Here is a 20,214-nt window from a genome sequence, read left to right as displayed (position 1 = left end):
AATTTCACAAAAGTTTTTTGGGGCCCGTGGTGAAGGAAGATTAAAAAACTTGAATGAAAAACGCGTAAATATGTTGTACTTGTAAATTCTGTGGAAGGCAAGCATGTGATTCAGTGACACTCAAATGTCAAAGGTAAACGAAAAGCATCATGAGTAACGACTGGCATCCCTCCTTCCCAATCGGATACCAGGAAGATGCTACGCCAATAGCCAATGGGGGAGCAGCTCTAGCTCTATCGCACCACACAAACCAAGATACAGGATGTTTCCATTCAGTGGAATTTTGGTGGTTGTGAATCCAGCGACTATTTTTGCCTTGGTATCTGTCATGATCCTGCCGCTCCAGCACAAGCTGTGCGGGTGCGCTAATTGGGAGGCACACACCTGTGCCTCATGCGGGCTGATCATCCCCCGTATATTTAGGACCCAGTGACAACTGGTCAGCCGCCAGTTCGTTGAGCTTTATGTCCCGTTCCAGCACTCTCGTATTCCTGACTGAACCTGTGTGTACCGACCTTCGTCCGTTCTCCGACCAATCCTGTAAGCCTGTCTCCTTGACACTTCTGCCTGCGTTGATTGTTTCCCCGTGTACCGACTACTGCCTGCCCACTCATCTGCTCTCTTCGCCCGACGCCCCAACAACCGCTGCTGCACCGGACTGCCTGCTCGATCCCCGACGTCGGCATACAATAAACGTGTCTCTTCTTCAACTCCCTTGCGTCTTCCGAGTTCCTGCATTTGGGTCCTACCTCTCGTTCCGATGGGACGTGACAGTATCCTGAATTTTCCTTCATAACAAGAGACAATAAAGACAAAAAATTAATCCGTTCCGGAAGTGGTTTCTTAACATGATTTTTTTAAAAGTAAATGCATATTTTACATATAAATCGCGTGATCCATTCTAAGCCCCCCGACCCTACCCCATCCCTGCCCAAAATAAACATTCAAAGTACATAATGTATGTATGTATATCAATCAATCAATCAATCAATCAATTAATCAATCAATCAAGTCAAAAGCCTTTAATGTAATTCTATGCTGGCATACAACAAAATGATGAGTGCTGCTCCACAAGGTGCATGTATGAATAAAATAGAATAAAAGTAGAAGATCTTGGGTAGAAACAACAGATAAAATCATCACATTAAGGCACAGTTATTGCTAAAATAAATAAATTAATAAATGAATACAGTGTATTTTTCAGTCTTATTCTCCCTGCCCGGGCGTTGGTAAAGCGCAGTTGCATCATACTGTATTACATTACAGTACTGTTATGTTCAGTGGTTTCGAGTTCAAGGAGTTGATGGCTCCAGGGAAAAAGCTGTCTTTGAATCTGGTTGTCCGTGTTTTGTGTGACCTGTATCACCTGCCGGAGGGCAGCAGGTGAAACAGGTGGTGACCAGGATGTGAAGAGTCCTTTACAATATTAGTGGCTCCGCTGTGATTGGGGAATTACTGGCAATGTCCTCTAGGGAGAGCAGAGAGCAGCCAGTGATCTTCTGGGCACTGTTGATCACTCCTTGCAGAGCTTTCCTGTCCAATGCTGCACATACAGCATACTACACTGTCATGCAGTATGTGAGGATATTCTCCATGGTGGTTCTGTAGAAAGCCTGCAATAGCTGATCTTCCAAGTTGTTCTTCCTGACCACTCTCAGGAAATGTAGTCGCTGCTGGACTTTTTCACCACTGTGGTGGTATTCACAGTCCATGTGGACCCTCTCCACACACTCCCCAATGATGACCAGTGCAACTGGGTCGACGCCGCACTTCCAGAACTCCAGGAAGATTTCCTTTGTCTTTGTGGGGTTCAGTGTGAGGTTGTTTGCAGAACACCCTTTTAACAATTTTCCAATCTCGTTTCTGTAGGATGACTCATCTCCTTTTGTGATGATCCCGATCACAGCGGTATCATCAGCAAACTTGATAATGGAGTTGCTGGGATGGACTGGTATGCAGTCATATGTGTGCGGAGAGTACAGCAGAGGGCTCATTACACAGCCTTGGGGGGATTGGGTGCTGAGGGTGATTGAGGAGGGTAGATATGGGTGAAGTCTGATAGCCCGTGGACGGTTTGTGAGGAAGTCTTAAATCCAGCAGCAGATGGAAGGAGATACTCAAAGGAGGGAGATTTTGCCAACCAAAATACCAGGGATGATGGTATTAAATGCTGAACTAAAGTCTATGAAAGGCATCCTGAGGTAGTTCCCTTGGTGTTCCAGGTGGCTCAGTGCAGTGTGGAGAGCTAGGCAAACTGGTAGGGGGTTGAGTGAGGGAGGAAGTGAGCCCCTTATGTGGCGTGCAATGAGCCTCTCAAAGCACTTCATGATCACAGGTGTTGAGTGCTACAGGCCTGTAGTCTTTTAGACTGTCAATGGCAGATTTTTTTGGGGGGGGATGAGGATGATTGTTGCAGGTTGCAGGCAGAGGGAATTGTTGATTGTTGCACTGAGCTGTTGAAGATTTTTGTGAAAACACCCATCAGGTGACCAGCATAGGCCTTCAGTACCTTCTCCGGCACTCTGCCTGAGCCAGCAAGCTTCCTGGTGTTTACAGTCCTGAGTATGCCTCTCACTTCATTTTCTTGGAGTGTCAGTGTGCTGCTGATTGGAGGTCGTTGTGATGAGCCTGGGTTTGGGCTGTCCATCTCAAAACGGGTAAAGAAACAGCTTAGTTCCTCTACCAGCAAGGCGTCTGTGTTTCTGACACACATCTTGTTCTTTCTGTTGGAGTTTGTGAGGTGTTGTAATCCCTCCCACATCTTTTTTGGAGTTGTTTTCTGTGAGGCAATATTTCTTTTGTAGGCCGCCTTGGCCACTCTGATGCCCATCTTTAAGTCGGCTCTAGCACCACTGTACTGTGCCTTGTACCCAGACCTGAAGGTGGCGTTGCTGTCAGGAGTGCCTGAGTCTCTCATCCAGGGTTTTTGGTTGGGGAAAACCCGGATACATCTCTTAACAGTGAGAGTGTCTATCCAGTTTTTTATGTAAGACAGAACAGTAACTGTTTGTTCCTGGAGGTTCTGGTGTTCAAATAATTCCCAAACAGTGCATGAAAAACAGTCTTGCACCTGAGATGTTGTAATTGTCTTTGTTTACGTAGGGGGATGTATGTGGGCGCAAGGATACCGCAGACATGATCGGATCCAGCAAGATGGGGGAGGTGGGAGGCCCTGTATACATGTTTAATGTTGGAGTAAACATGGTCCAGGGTTTTGTCTCCTCTGGTGGGACACGTCACATAATGGACGAATTTGGGTAAGACAGTATTTAAACACTCTTGGTTGAAATCACCAGCAACAATCAATACTCCTTCAGGGTGGGCGAGCTGCGGTTTGTTTACAGTCACGAGCAGATGGCTAAGTGCTGCGGTAACATTAGTGTCTGGCGGTATATAAACAGCTACCACAATGACCACTGTTAACTTCCTCCGTAGATAAAATGGTCTGCACGAGACTGCAAGGACCTCTAAATCAGAAGGAACAGTGGGTGTTGATTATCCTGCTGTTAGAACACCATACGTTTTCAACATAGACACAAAGCCCTCGCCCTCTGGATTTATCGGAGTCTTTGGTTCTATCTTGTGAATGTAGCGTGCGGCCTGCTAGCAAAACTGCAGCATTGAGGATTCGCGGGTGTAGCCCAGTCTCTGTGATGAAAATAATACTGCAGCTGCTTGTGGCTAGTTGTAATTCCAATTATTCCATTTTGTGGGTGATGGATATTGTGTTGGTCAAAAAGATGGTTGGAAGCGCAGGTTTGTGAGGTTGCTTTCTCAGCTTAGCAGCCAGGTCCGCCTGACCTCCTCGTTTTTGTTTGCACTCCCTCCGCCTTCGGTGTCGCTTGCTGAGAGCGACTATCCACCGAGATCACGGTGCTCTCGTGATGTCCTCTGGAATATTGTTTTCCTTTTGGTATTCCTTTGTTATAATGCTTCAGTCCCAGATCGATCAGGTCCTGCAAGCTATATGTGACTGTGGCTTTACAGTAATCCACAAGATGCTAGGGAGATAGCCAATGGGAGAGCAGCTCTTACGCGCCACACAAAGATACAGGAAGTGCATCATGGGAAAAGATCGACATCATTCCTAGCCAATAGGATGCCAGGAAGATGCTACAGTGATGGCCAGTGGGAGAGGAGCTCTGTGGAGCTACACAAACCAAGGTAAAGGATGTCTACATTCTGTAGAATTTGGGGGATCCAGCTCCTATTTTCCCTTTCCTTCGTAACTCCTAATATTTTTCCGAGGAAGCGTTTCATAACCTGAATTTTTCATGACTAGAAATGCTCATAAGTAGCGTTACCTCTGTATTTTGTCTCCTACGCACGGAGATTTATGTGACACCCTGTAGAATATAATGTTACAATTGTTCCTGACCTTGAAGAGCAGAATATGTTGAAATTTCTAAAATGGAAATGTGTATACGCCACAGTAATCCCTCGTTTTTCATGGTTAATTGGGACTGGAGCCACCTGCGAATAGTGCTGGATGTATTTTTATGCAGGTATCAGAACTTTTAAAATATGTAAACAGTATTTGTACTTTTCATATTTGAGACAAATAGAGGTATTTAGGAAAATCTTTAATTATATAACCTTATAAATATAATATATACAGTTTTTAAATTTATCATACAAATATAAATTATAGAACACTTACTGTATTATTTTACTGTATAGTTACCATTCATCACTCTGAGACTTCTGCTGGAGGTGCGGTGTGGGTCCCAGAATGTTTAATATTCAGTACAGCATTTATATTTTGCATACTTGAGACAAAAATTATGGGCAAATTCAACAGAATACTACCTGAAGAATGGAGGAAACGTGGGCTGATTCCCATTTTTAAGAACAAAGAGCTATGAGAATTCTCGAGGAATAAAGGTGATGAGCCACACAATGAAGTTATGGGAAAGCCCATGACGGAATAAAAAGAGAGGAACTGTGGTACTGCATGCGTAAATCTGATGTGACAGAAATACGTCAGAATAGTATAGGACATGTATGAGTGCAGCAGAACAGTGGTGAGGTGTGCTGTAGGTGTGACAGAAGAATTTAAGGTAGAGAAGGGACTGCATCAAGGTTCAGCTCTGAGCCCCTTCCTGTTTGCTGTGGTAATTGATAGGCTGACAGATGAGGTTAGACTGGAATCCTCTGGACCATGATGTTCGCAGATGAAAGCAGGGATCAGGTGGAGAAACAATTAGAAAAATGGAGGCATCCACTGGAAAGGAGAGGAATGAAGATTAGGCGAAGTAAAACAGAATATATGTGCGTGAATGAGGGGGTTAGAGGGGGAAGAGTGAGGCTCCAGGGAGAAGAGATAACGAGGGTGGATGACTTCAAATACCTGGTGTCAACAATCCAGAGCAATGGTGAGTGTCGTAAGGAAGTGAAACGCGAAGTAGCTGAATTAAGAAATATAAATATAAAACTTTTTTTGTGTAATAATACAACGCACACAGAGAAACACAAATACACACTGACACACAGACGCACGCACATGCACACATCCTAAACGGGATAGAATTTCAACTTGGAAAAGCAGGCACGGGCACCTGCAACTAGGTCCTCAACATCCTGTCACAACAGCAACAAACAGTGGGAATTACACACAGGCTTCCCCACAGCTGTGTCCTCAGTTCCCTCCCTTTTGGCCTGTCAGCAACCATAGTATCATTAAGTTTGCTGTTTGTATAACGGTGGTGGGTTTCTATCAGAAACAATGCTGAGTCTGCAAATAGAATGTAGGTAAATCTGTGTTTCGGACTACACACAATCCTTTTGTAAGTGTGGATGGTGATAAGGTTTAGGGGCACTCGTAAACACTATCATACACCATTAAATTCTAATGGGACTGTTTAGAAAGGGTTACCTGCGTGGAGTTCCTGGAGTTCAAATACATATTTCTGATGACCTGTTTTGACATGAAACTGGCCTTGCATTTATGCATGTGATTTTTGTTTCCACAAAATATTTTAGTGTAGTCCAAAAAAAAAAAAAGTTACATTAGTGTACGTATGTGTTTTAGTTGTGAGCATCAAGCAACGCTATATATACAGTACATATACATTTTTGTACGTTTTTAGCCTTTGCTTTGCATTAATTCCATAGAAAGACCCATACATTGACATGATGTTTTTTTAAGAATAGTGATTTATTTCTCAGCTTTTGTATGAGGAGTGGGCAAACTACAGTGTCTTCTACAAGTACCAGCCCATCGGACTAGTGAGGTAATTTCCTTGGTCTTTCTCTGTTTTTCTTTCTTGCCTTTTTTGTTTTTCTCTCTTTTTATCTTTGTTTCTTTCTCTCTTGTCGATCAATCAATCCGTCCCTTCATCCAGCAATCCATCCTGATCTCAATATAAACACAATGCTTGCTCCCATTGTTAAGGAATTCAACATTAAGATTTACATGTAATGAAGTGTGCATTTTAAAATATTGTCCTGCATCATTCAGCTTGAACTAGTCAGGAAATAGCAAGCGGGAGCCCACAAACCCCCATAGCCAAACAAGATGAAACCCGCATCAATGCCTCCTAACGTTACAAAGGCCAACATTGCTTTGTCACAGATATAATTGTACTGAGTCTTGGCACGCAATGGAGTACAAATACTTGTTTCTGACATAGAATGGAAAAGAATTTCCACATATTCCTTCATTTATTTAATTATTTATGCTTTTAATTTTACTTCATTACATTTTCTGAATGTTCACTTTCAATCCCATACATCTTTTGAAATAATCAGGACAAGTGGTTAGAACGTATTCCTCACAGGTCTAAGGTCCTGGGTCGAGTTGTTCTTGTGTGCCTTGTGCTTCCTGTGCCTCTGTGAGTTTTCTCCGGGTACTCTGGTATCCTCTAACATCCCAAAACCATGCATGGTTGGTTAATTGAAGATGCTAAACCAGAGCCATTTCAACCTCATTTCTAATGACAAAAGAGAACGATGGGAGCCGCAAATACTTCTTGACATCTGAAATGAAGATGTTAGTTGATAGATTTTTTTGGTGTCCATACACCCTCTAAAGAATGTATATACACACACACACACATTTTATATATATATATATATATATATATAGATAGATAGATAGATAGATAGATAGATAGATAGATAGATAGATAGATAGATAGATAGATAGATAGATAGATAGATAGATAGATAGATAGATAGATAGATAGATAGATAGATAGATAGATAGATAGATAGATAGATAGATATCTTTACACTTGTAAAATAGTGTTCCTTATAAAATCAATGCAAATATCCATGTTTCAGAAAATGTAATTTTATTCATTAAACACAAACACATTTTTAACTATTTAAAAAAAGGTTTAAAAGTAACTTAAATTATTAATCTAGCATCAAGCCATTGTCCATTAGGTTTTTGTAGTGTGAAGCGGAGCCGTGATGTGAATTTAAAGGAGAATTGCTTGCGGCCCGCCACTGGCGCTCACTCACGGCCCGCCACCGGAGCTCGCTCATGGCCGGTTGCCGGCTGCCGGCTGCCAGAGCCTTTGTTGATAATGCATTGACTGAGACAGACATTTTTAAAGAGGTCCATAGACATAATATTTCTAAACTAAATATTCGTATAATCAAATCATTTTATTTCATCATCATCATTATCATCCTCATCATCATCATCATTTTCTCCACTAGTGATCTTAACGTCTCTGTCACTGTTTCTGTCCACGCTAGGCCTCTTTGCTGGAATGCCAAGCATGCCAGATGTTTCAATATCATCTCTCTTCACTTTACTTTTTCTTCTGATAGTCATGTATTTCTCCGGTGCTGCTTCGATAATTTCTGATCGCTCTTCCTTGGTTCCAGGGAGTTATCAGAACAAATAAGTTCATAATTTGTCACTTATATGTTCTTCTTCTTTTCCTTTCGGCTTGTCCCGTCAGGAGTTGCCACAGCGTGTCGTCTTTTTCCATCTAATCTTATCTCGTGCATCTTCCTCTCAAACACCCACTGTCCTCATGTCCTCCCTCACAACGTCCATCAACCTTTTCTTTGGTCTTCCTCTTGTTCTTTTGCCTGGCAGTTCCATCCTCAGCACCCTTCTACTAATATATTCACTCTCTCGCCTCTGAACATGTCCAAACCATCAAAGTCTGCTCTCTTTAACCTTGTCTCAAAAACATCCAACTAAAGCTGTCCCTCTAATGAGCTCATTTCTAATCCTATCCAACCTGTTCACTCCAAGCGAGAATCTCAGCATCTTTCTTTCTACTACCTCCAATTCTGCTTCCTAGAACACCAGACACCTTCCGCCAACTGTTCATCCCGCTTGGACCAGTTTCTTCACTTCCTTACCACACTCTCCATTGCTCTGTATTGTTGACCCCAAATATTTGAAGTCATCCACCCTCGCTATCTCTTCTCCTTGGAGCTTCACTCCTCCTCCTCCGGGGATACTGGTGGTTGGCGTCCGGGTCGACCTCCTCACCTGCCCACCCGGACGCCTCGCTTTGGGTGACCTGGATGGCCACCTGACAGACTGGGGTTGGGGAGTCATCCTAGTGGAGACTCTTCTGTCACATAGAACACCAGACACCTTCTGCCAACTGTTCCACCCCGCTTGTACTCATTTCTTCACTTCCTTACCACACTCTCCATTACTCTGTATTATTGACCCCAAGTATTTGAAGTCGTCCACCCTCGCTATCTCTTCTCCTTGGAGCTTCACTCCTCCTCCTCCACCCCTCATAATAATGCACATATATTCTGTTTTACTTCGGCTAATCTTCAATCCTCTCCAGTGCGTGCCTCCATCTTTCTAATTGGTCCTCCACTTCAGATCACAATATCATCTGCAAACATTATAGTCCAAGGGATTCCAGTCTAACCTCATCTGTAAACCTATCCATTACTACTGCAAAAAGGAAGGGGATCAGTGCAGATCCCTGATGCAGTACCACCTCCACCTTAAAATCTTCTGACACACCTACGGCACATCTCACCGCTGTCCTGCTGCCCTCATACATATCCTGTACTATTCTAACTTATTTGTCCGCCACACCAGACTTGCGCATGCAGTACCACACTTACTCTCTTGATATTTTGTCATAGGGTTTCTCCAGATCCACAAATACACAATGTAGCACCTTCTGACCTTCTCTGTGCTTTTTCCATCAGCATCATCAAGGCAAATAATGATCGTTCACATTTAGATATATGGACAGACTAGTCTCACGTTAGAACTTACATCAAGTCAAAGTAAATCACAATCTCATACTTATTATAGTTAGATACTGGAACATTGCCTGTGTTATGTGCCAGAAAGGTTTACAGTGTAAGCTAATTTCCTTTGACATGGCTCATGATATTGATGATTTTCAATGTAAATGCGCTCAAAGTACATGAAGAAGCTCTGTTCTTTTGGCATAAATTCCGAACATGCTCAGTACGGTTAACTTGCATTTCCTGTTTCCAGATGAATACTGATTGTTTAGGATCAGACATGTTTTGTTACAGTTTATGAAATAAACATGTAAATTAATGTCAAGACTACACAAAATAAGCGACGTCTATCTATGTATCTATGTATTTCTACTTGTAGCAAATTTTACGCACGTAATTTTTCGTGCTCGATTATGCAGATTTGTGAGTGCGATGGCGTGTGGGCACATACGCTCCCGTCAAATCACAGATATATATATTTCTATACAGTATAAAGATAGGTAGATAGACAGACAGATATATATATTTCTATACAGTATATAGACAGACAGATATATGTATTTCTATACAGTAGATAGATAGATAGATAGATAGATAGATAGATAGATAGATAGATATAGATAGATAGATAGATAGATAGATAGATAGATAGATAGATAGATAGATAGATAGATAGATAGATAGATAGATAGATAGATAGATAGATAGATAGATAGATAGATAGATAGATATGCTGGCTGTCAAATCTGCCTGCTGGTAAATCAAGTGCTGCCAAACGTCACTCAAGAAAGTGATCACCGAAATTGTACAAGGTTTGAAGAAAGAAGTTAAAAACTTTGTCTTCAAAAGAAGACATGATACACATTTTTGAGACAAATAACGTACACACAAGCGGACATGTATTTATTTTCCCAAGCAATGCAAAGCCGCAACGTAAAGATGAAAGAGCTGCGGGTTGCCAACCTCTGCACCAAACTGTCCCTCAGTGTGAATGTGAGTTTATATATATCCTGCAAATGGCTGGCAACCAGTTCAGGATGTACCCCGCCACTCGCCCAAGGTTAGCTGGTTTATGTGCCAGCACACCTGCAACCCAAGAATCTGCGGTTCAGTGAAAGGATGGATGAAATTGAATGATCAAGGAGAAGGAGGCACAGTGGTGAACTAGTTAGCACATCCACGTCACAGTTCAGAGGTCATAGGCTCGACTATCGCCTTTATGCGTGTATAGGCTTTCCCACAAAAACATGCATGTTAGGTTATTTGAGGACTCTAAATTTTCTGTAGGTATTCCTGTCAGTATGAATAGGCCCTGCAATTCACTTGTGAGCAATTAATATACCCTATCGCTTACCCAATGTCTGCTGGGATCTCCTCACACCTGGAAAGAGAATACATACTGTAGACAGATATAAAAACAATAAAAATGGTATCATTGAGTTTTCTGAAGTACATTTATCCATCCATGGATTTTCCGAACCACTTACGAGGGTTAGGGGAGGTACACCCTGAACTGGTCGCCAGCCAATTGAAGGACACATGGAGACAGACAACAGTTGTTCTCACAAATCACACTAATCACACAATTTAGACTCTCCTATTAATGTATCTTTTTGGAATGGGGGAGGAACCTGGAATGCCTGGAGAGAACGCATGCAGGCACAGGGAGAAAATGGAAACGCCACACAGCCGGGGCTGGGATTTCAACCCCGGTCCTCACAACTGTGAGGGCAAGGCTTTACAGCTGCACCACAGTGCCGCTTAAGTACAGAAAATTAATTTTGATAAAGTACAGCAAATCTCAAATTCTTCATTAGTTTTACTGATTCTGCAAACTCGCTTTCTCTTCTACCAAAGTTTTTATCTATTTGGAAATGTCAATTTTTCATTTTTTGCTTTCTTGCTTACTTTCAGTCTTTTTTCAATCTTGCTTACTGTACTTTTTAGAAGGCTTCTTTTTCAAAGTGGATGTAAACTGGAATTTTAAGAGAATTATCAAAAATCGATAGAATGAACTTGGTGAAGCCAGTTTATGTGTGCACATTAAGTCAATGTACTAAGTGTAATTATTTTCCCGTCTGGTTGTAAATTTCATTTTTTTCCGTGATGTTTTTTAGAAAGTACTTTGGAGAGAAGATTGGACTGTACTTTGCCTGGTTGGGACTATACACACAGATGCTGATCCCTGCTTCATTGGTGGGAGTCATTGTCTTTCTGTATGGATGTGCAACCGTTGATGACAATATACCAAGGTAAACATCACGAGATGAGATTAAACAGCACACTCACATGCACACATGCACTTATACGTGTTTATCTTAAGTCCTGGGGGGAAAAAAAGAATCCTGATATTTTGAACGAGGAAGGGGATCACCCCCTCTGAATGGACTAGAAAAGTGGTTTTAACTGGTAAAATCATGTTTTTTTTCCCCTTAACACTGTGCTACCTCTGCTTACGAAATTAATCCATTCCGGAAGTCGCATGGTGATGTGAGTTTTTTGTAAGTAGAAGTGCATTTTACATGTAAATAGCCTAATCTGTTCAAAGCCCCCCACCCATTTACCTTTGGCGTTGGTGGAATATGCGAAGAGAAGGGTGAGTAATAAGCAAAAGGCATTGTGGGGGATGGAGGTACTGAGAGAAAACATACGTACGAATATACGCACAAACCCCACTTAATTCCACTAAACTTTCTTGAGCCCCATGATGAATAATGATGAATAAACTGGCAACAAACAAAAAAATTCATCTAAAAGTAGAACTTTTCCAATGTATGGAAGCGTGACAGTCAAGTGTCCAAAGGAAACGCAAACCATCATGGGGAGACATCGACGTCTCTCTTAGCCAATGGGATGCCAGGAAGATGATACGGCGATAACCAATGGGAGAGCAGCTCTATCGCACCACACAAAACCATGATATAGGATGTGCTTCATGGGTAAAGATTGACGACCCTCCTAGTCAATGGGATGGCAGTAAGATGCTACGGCAATAGCTAATGAGAGAGCAGTCCTACCGTGCCACTAAAATGAAGATACAGAATGTTCACGTTTGGAGGTTGTGAATCCAGTGCCTATTTTTTCCTTTCGTATCCTGAATTTCCTTCATAACCAAACACAGAAGGCGTTCGAAGGAAGCAGTGCGTAACCTGAATTTTTCGTTAGTAGAGAGGTTCGTTGGTAGAGGTACCACTGTATATATATAAAAAAAGAAAATATGTAAACACTCAACATAAATATTTTTCTTGAAATTGTGACACCCATGTCAAGTGTGCTACGCAAAAGCATTGTTAAACAGTTTTCATCGTCCTGAGCCATTACCATGAGCTCAAATAAGCATTAAAACAGATCACAGTGACAAACAGCAATTTCATAGTCAATATACGAGTAGATAATTTAATTACAGGAAATTTCAAGGCGCCACAGTGGAGCAGCTCTAAAGCATTGGCCTCACAGCTCTGAGTTCAATCCCGGCCACGCCTGTGTGGAGTTTGCATGTTCTCCCCGTGCCTGCATGGGTTTTCTCCAGGCATTGTGGTTTCCTCCCACATCCCAAAAAAAACGCATTCATTGGAGACTCTAAATTGCACCTAGGTGTGGTTGTGAGTGCAACTGTTGTCTGTCTGAAATAAAATAATATGGAGCACTTTCAAAGTAATAACTCTGGGACAAAATACTATGAGGGAGCATGGTAAAATCCTTATGGACTCATGGCCCAGTTGTGATGTTAGAGCATAAAATCTAAACAGCTCAATAAATCACATGATGTGGGACGAACCATCTCATAAGATACTTAACTCTAAAGTCTGACCAGCATTTCAGGATAACAAGCTCTATACAAATGATATTACCACAGTCTGAACTCTTTATTTTTGGCCCAGGACACGTTTTCCACTGAATATTACTTTCAAAATAGCTGCATACAGTGAAGAAAATAAGTATTCGAACACCCCGCTATATTGCAAGTTCTCCCACTGAAAAATCATGGAGGCGTCTGAAATTTTCATTGTAGGTGCATGTCCACTGTGAGAGATAATCTACAAAGAAAAATCCTGAAATCACAATGAATGATTTTTGAATGATTTATTTGTGTGATACAGCTGCAAATAAGTATTTGAACACCTGTCTATGAGCTACAATTCTGACCTTCAAAGACCTTTTACTCCTCCTTTAAAAGTCCACCTCCACTCCGTATATTGTCCTGACTCAGAGCACCTGTTTGAGGACGTTAGCTGTATAAAGACACCTGTCCACCCTATATGAACAGTAAGACTCAAACTTGTTACATGGCCAAGACCAAAGAGCTGTCAAAAGACATCAGAGACAAAATTGTACAAATCCACACGGCTGGAAAGGGCTACAGTGAAATTGCCAAGCAGCTTGGTGAAAAAAGGTCCACTGTTGGAGCAATCATTAGAAAATGGAAGAAGCTAAACGTTACGGTCATTCTCAATTGGAGTGAAGCCTCATGCAAGATATCACCTCATGGGGTCTCAATGATCCTTAGGAAGGTGATGAATCAGCCCAGGATTACACGACAGGAGTTGGTCAATGGCCTGAAAAGAGCTGGGACCACCGTTTCCAAGGTGACTGTTGGTAAGACGTCATTGTTTGAAATAATGCATGACACGGAAGGTTCCCCTGCTTAAACCAGTACATGTCAAGGTCCGTCTTAAATTTCCCATTGACCATTTGGATGACACAGAGGAGACATGGGAGAGGGTTTTTGGGTCAGATGAGACCAAAATAATATTTTTTTTGTCTGGAGGAAGACGAATGATGAGTTCCATCCCAAGAACACCATCCCTACTGTGACGCATGAGGGTAGTAGCATCATGCTTTGGGGGTGTTTTTCTGCACATGGGACAGGATGACTCCACTATATTAAGGAGAGGATGACCGTGGCCCTGTATCTTGAGATTTTGGGGCATTTTGGGGATTTTCCCTTAGTCAGAGCATTGAAGATGGGTCGTGGCAGGGTCTTTCAACATGACAATGACCTGAAGCACACAGCCAGGAAATCAAAGGAGTGGCTCCGTAAAAAGCATATCAAGGGTCTGGCGTGGCCTAGCCAGTCTTCAGACCTAACCCCAAACCTAAACCCAATAGAAAATCTTTGGAGGAAGCTGAAACTCCATGTTTCTCAGCGACAGCCCAGAAACCTGTCTGATCTAGAGAGGATCTGTGTGGAGTGGCCCAAAATCCCTCCTGGAGTGTTTGCAAACCTGGTGAATAACTACAACAAATGTTAGGTCTCTGTAATTGCAAACAAAGGCTGCTGTACCAAATGTTAACATTGGTTTTCGCAGGTGTGTGAGATGAGCCATGTAAAATGTGAGCATCTGACACTGAAATTCAACATTAGACTACTGTGATCTAACAGCAAATAGATATGTTTGCTCTTCATCATGTTTGTAGAAGATACTCCCACTTTTCAGATGATGTTCTGTCTCTTTTCGTAGACACTGCTCTGACAGTTTATTGAATTTTCTAGTTTCTTCAGGCTGAAATTATTGTCAGGAAACAGGTTGTAGACAACTATCAGATATAGTTATAAAGATAAATATTGGGGTAACATGCAAATGCAGCCCTATGGGGGGCACAAACCAGTGCAATCTGTAGGCCGGTCCCAAGCCCGGATAAATGCAGAGGGTTGCGTCAGGAAGGGCATCCGGCGTAAAAACTGTGCCAAACAAATATGAGCGTTCATCTAAAGAATCCCATACCGGATCGGTCGTGGCCCGGGTTAACAACGCCCGCCCCCGGCACTGCTAACCTGCAGGGCGTCGGTGGAAATTCAGCTACTGTGGGTCGAAGACAAAGAAGAGGAGGAAACCGGATCCAGCGTCAGAAGAAAAAGAGGAATGCACAGAGCCTACAACTGAGTGTAGGGACTTTGAATGTTGGGACTATGACAGGAAAAGCTCAGGAGTTGGTTGACATGATGATTAGGAGAAAGGTTGATATTCTGTGCATCCAAGAGAGCAGGTGGAAAGGTAGTGAGGCTAGAAGTTTGGGAGCAGGGTTTAAATTATTCTACCACGGAGTAGATGGGAAGAGAAATGGAGTAGGGGTTATTTTAAAGGAAGAGCTGGCTAAGAATGTCTTGGAGGTGAAAAGAGTATCAGATCGAGTGATGAGACTAAAATTTGAAATAGAGGGTGTTATGTATAATGTGGTTAGCGGCTATGCACCACAGGTAGGATGTGACCTAGAGTTGAAAGAGAATTCTGGAAGGAACTAGATGAAGTAGTTCTGAGCATCCCAGACAGCGAGAGAGAGTTGTGATTGGTGCAGATTGTAATGGACATATTGGTAAAGGAAACAGGGGCGATGAAGAAGTGATGGGTAAGTACGGCATCCAGGAAAGGAACTTTGAGGGCAGATGGTGGTGGACTTTGCAAAAAGGATGGAGTGGCTGAGTGAACACTTATTTCCAGAAGAGGGAGGAGTGGCATTATAGTGAGCGAAGAGAGAGGGACCAGATACAAGAGCGGAGGTAGAACCACGCAGGTAGATTATATTTTGTGCAGACGATGTAATCTGAAGGAGGTTACTGACTGTAAAGTAGTGGTAGGGGAGAGTGTAGCTCGACAGCATAGGATGGTAGTATGTAGGATAATTCTGGTGGTGGGTAGGAAGATTAAGAAGACAAAGTTAGAGCAGAGAACCATGTGGTGGAAGGTGAGAAAGGAAGAATGTTGTGCGGCCTTCCGGAAAGAGGTGAGACAGGCTCTCGATGGACAACCGAAGCTCCCGGAAGACTGGACGACGACAGCCAAGGTGATCAGAGAGACAGGCAGGAGAGTACTTGGTGTGTCATCTGGTAGGAAAGGGGAGAAGGAGACTTGGTGGTGGAACCCCAAAATTCAGGGAGTCATACAAGGAAAGAGATTAGCGAACAAGAAGTGGGATACTGAGAGGACTGAGGAGAGGCGAAAGGAGTACATCGAGATGCGACGTAGGGCAAAGGTAGAGGTGGCAAAGGCTAAACAAGAGGCATATGAAGACATGTACACCAGGTTGGACACGAAAGAAGGAGAAAAGGATCTCTACAGGTTGGCCAGACAGAGGGATAGAGATGGGAAGGATGTGCAGCAGGTCAGGGTGATTAAGGATAGAGATGGAAATTTGTTGACTGGTGCCGGTAGTGTACTAAATAGATGGAAAGAATACTTTGAGAAGTTGATGAATGAAGAAAATGAGAGAGAAGGAAGAGTTGAAGAGGCAAGAGTGAAGGACCAGGAAGTGGAAATGATTACTAAGGGGGAAGTCAGAAAGGCATTACAAAGGATGAAAAATGGAAAGGCAGTGGTCCTGATGACATACCGGTAGAGGTATGGAAGCAATTTGGAGAGATGGCTGTGGAGTTTTTGACTAACTTATTCAACAGAATACTAGCGGGTGAAAAGATGCCTGAAGAATGGAGGAAAAGTGTTCTAGTTCCCATTTTTAAGAACAAAGGGGATGTTCAGAGCTGTGGGAACTATAGAGGAATAAAGTTGATGAGCCACACAATGAAGTTATGGGAAAGAGTAGTGGAGGCTAGACTCAGGACAGAAGTAAGTATCTGCGAGCAACAGTATGGTTTCATGCCTAGAAAGAGTACCACAGATGCATTATTTGCCTTGAGGATGCTTGTGGAAAAGTACAGAGAAGGTCAGACGGAGCTACATTGTGTCTTTGTGGATCTAGAGAAAGCCTATGACAGAGTACCAAGAGAGGAACTGTGGTACTGCATGCGTAAGTCTGGTGTGGCAGAGAAGTATGTTAAAATAGTACAGGACATGTATGATGACAGCAGAACAATGGTGAGGTGTGCCTTAGGTGTGACAGAGGAATTTAAGGTGGAGGTGGGACTGCATCAGGGATCAGCTCTGAGCCCCTTCCTGTTTGCAGTGGTAATGGATAGGCTGACAGATGAGGTTAGACTGGAATCCCCTTGGGACCATGATGTTCGCAGATGATATTGTCATATGCAGTGAAAGCAGGGAGCATGCAGAGGAACAATTGGAAAGATGGAGACATGCACTGGAAAGGAGAGGAATGAAGATTAGCCGAAGTAAAACAGAATATATGTGCGTGAATGAGAAAAGTAGAGGGGGAAGAGTGAGGCTACAGGGAGAAGAGATAGCGGGGTGGACGACTTCAAATACTTGGGGTCAACAATACAGAGCAATGGAGAGAGTGTGGTCAGGAAGTGAAGAAACGGGTCCAAGCAGGTTGGAACAGCTGGCGAAAGGTGTCTGGTGTGTTATGTGACAGAAGAGTCTCTGCTAGGATGAAGGGCAAAGTTTACAAAACAGTGGTGAGGCCGGCCATGATGTACGGATTAGAGACGGTGGCACTGAAGAAACAACAGGAAGCTGAACTGGAGGTGGCAGCAGAAATGAAGATGTTGAGGTTCTCGCTCGGAGTGACCAGGTTGGATAGGATTAGAAATGAGCTCATTAGAGGGACAGCCAAAGCTGGATGTTTTGGAGACAAGATTCGAGAGAGCAGACTTCGATGGTTTGGACATGTTCAAAGGCGAGAGAGTGAGTATATTGGTAGAAGGATGCTGAGGATGGAGCTCCCAGGCAAAAGAGCGAGAGGAAGACCAAAGAGAAGGTTTATGGATGTGGTGAGGGAAGACATGAGGGCAGTTGGGGTTAGAGAGGAAGATGCAGGAGATAGGCTAAGATGGCAAAAGATGACACGCTGTGGCGACCCCTAACGGGACAAGCCGAAAGGAAAAGAAGAAGAAGAAGAAGATGCAAAAAGAATTGTGACTAATTCAATCATGGTTAAACTTAAACCAAGTCAAACATTTTGAGCAGTGTTATTCGTAAAACAGCAGAAAACATTGATTCTGATGACGTTTTAAATAAAAAACAATACACACTAAATCATTTTGATTTATTGTTGTATTGCATTTGCATTCTGTGTGAATAAACATGACTAAATTGATTGAGATCAGTACACTCTGATGTTAAATTCCAATCATATAAATTACGATAAAATCCAATAATTTAAATTACATAATTTGAGAAACTGAAAATCTCTCAGTCACATTTCCATTTTAAATGAGTTCATATCGCTAAAAACCTGTTTCGGTTCCTATAACCATCTGAAAATAAATCTCAGTTGGCATTTGTTTTTTAATCTTTACCCCCTTAAGATGTATTTTGTTACCAGTTTTGTAAAATAATAACTTGCATCACAATTTTGAGTTAATTAATTCATACAATACTTCAGATGAAACATGAAATCCTTTAACATGTCGAATATTTTAATTTCATATATAAAAGAATATTGGTTGGAGTCCAACAATACCTGTTTTTTCCTTTACAAACTCTGTGTTAATCAGGCACTCTATACGCTTCTTAGTGAATGCAGTGTACTTTAAGTTCTTTCTGCAGAAAAAAATGTAAGATTCAAGAGATTATACAGCCATCCATTTTCTCACCCGCTTATCCTTACGAGGGTTACAGGAGTGCTGGAGCCAATCCCAGTTGTCAACAGGCAGAAGGCTGGGTACACCCTGAAGTGGTTGCCAACCAATCGCAGGGCACATAGACTCACTCAGAACCACACCTAGGGAAAATGTATTTAGAGTGTCCAATTAATGCATGTTTTTGGGGATGTGGAAGGAAACCGGAGTGCCTGGAGAAAACCCACGCAGGCACAAGGAGAGCATGTAAAGTCTACACAGATGGGGTCGGGTTTTGAACACCGATCCACAGAACTGTGAGGCCAACGCGCTTCATTTACGCCACCATGCTGCTTTAAGAGATTATGTTATATATTTAAAAGACGGAAAATACCTTTGGATCTTTTATTGACAATGATGGATCTTAAATCATACACATCAAACACCAACAGGATGGTCTGAATAATTAATTAATTAATTGTGATTTTTGTAATATATTGTCAGGGTGGGGTCCAAAAGACTCAGTTGCTAAACATATATTAGCTATATATATATATATATATATATATATATACATACTGATGTCTGCTTGTTAATCAGTGGAGGAGGGGAAGAGGCTGGTAACAGTGGGGTCCAATACTCTTGGGAAAAGTGTCTCATTTCATTCACTGACTAAACATTTTCAAAGCTGCTTGTATAAATTTAATTTAAAGTATTAAAGCATTTTTTTCCTAAATAATCATTGTTTAACTGAAGTAACTATTCAACACCAGCAAGTAGCAAGCTAGCACCATCTGATGTCTTCACAAAGATCTTCAACAGGTCTCTAGAACTGTGTGAAGTACCGACCTTCTTCAACATCAAACACTCTACCACCATACCAGTTCCCCAAAAATCTGCAGTCTCAGCTCTTAATGACTACAGGTTTATTGCCTTGAAATCTCTGGTCATGAAGTCCTTTGAACACCCTTGTACTAGACCAACTCAAGAGTGTTACAGTTTCCCCAGGTAGCAGCTATGAAGAGCATTAAATTCTTGGGAATTACAGTCTCACAGGATTTAAATTGGGAGACAAACATCAACTCCATCCTAAAAAAAGCAAACCCAGAAAAGGACATACTTCTTGCGGCTTCTGAGGAACCATGGCCTGTCACAAGAGCTGCTGAGAGAACTTATCGAATGGATACTGTGTACCTCCATCACAGTCTGGTTTATGGCTGCCACCAAAAAGGGCACACTCCCGACTGCAACGGACAATCAAAACCGCTGATCAGATGGTTTGCACCATTCTACCCACCCTTGAAGACTGAGACAGTTCGACATAGCTTCCATTGATTCAGTACTGTGTACCTCGATCACAGTCTGGTTTGGGGCTGCCAAAAAAGGATAATCTCCAACTACACCGGACAATCAGAAATGTTGATCAGCTTGTCATCACCACAGTACCCGCCTAAGACTGGCACAGCACTCGAACTAGGACCAGAGTGGGCAGGATCCTTTTGGACCCTCCACATCCTGGCCACCAGCTCTTCCAGCTCCTTCCGGCGCATAGGCGCTACCAATCAATTCAAGTCAAAACTCGTTGGCATTCAAACTGTTTTTTTTTC

General features: G+C 42.4%; 1 protein-coding gene across 7 annotated transcripts in view; it reads left to right on the top strand.

Moving 5' to 3' along the window:
- Window positions 1-20,214, top strand: part of LOC133502021 (anoctamin-1-like) — a 199,870-nt gene that overhangs the window by 55,196 nt on the left and 124,460 nt on the right. For all 7 annotated transcript variants that reach the window (XM_061822299.1, XM_061822297.1, XM_061822296.1 and 4 more), the window contains 2 exons: window positions 6,169-6,233; window positions 11,313-11,447. In XM_061822299.1, coding sequence (XP_061678283.1) covers window positions 6,169-6,233; window positions 11,313-11,447 — 200 coding nt within the window. The remainder of the gene's footprint in view (window positions 1-6,168; window positions 6,234-11,312; window positions 11,448-20,214) is intronic.

The sequence above is a fragment of the Syngnathoides biaculeatus genome, chromosome 6 (genome assembly GCF_019802595.1).
Source record: "Syngnathoides biaculeatus isolate LvHL_M chromosome 6, ASM1980259v1, whole genome shotgun sequence".
In the NCBI taxonomy this organism is placed as follows: domain Eukaryota; kingdom Metazoa; phylum Chordata; class Actinopteri; order Syngnathiformes; family Syngnathidae; genus Syngnathoides; species Syngnathoides biaculeatus.
This window is presented reverse-complemented; position numbering and strand designations above follow the sequence as displayed.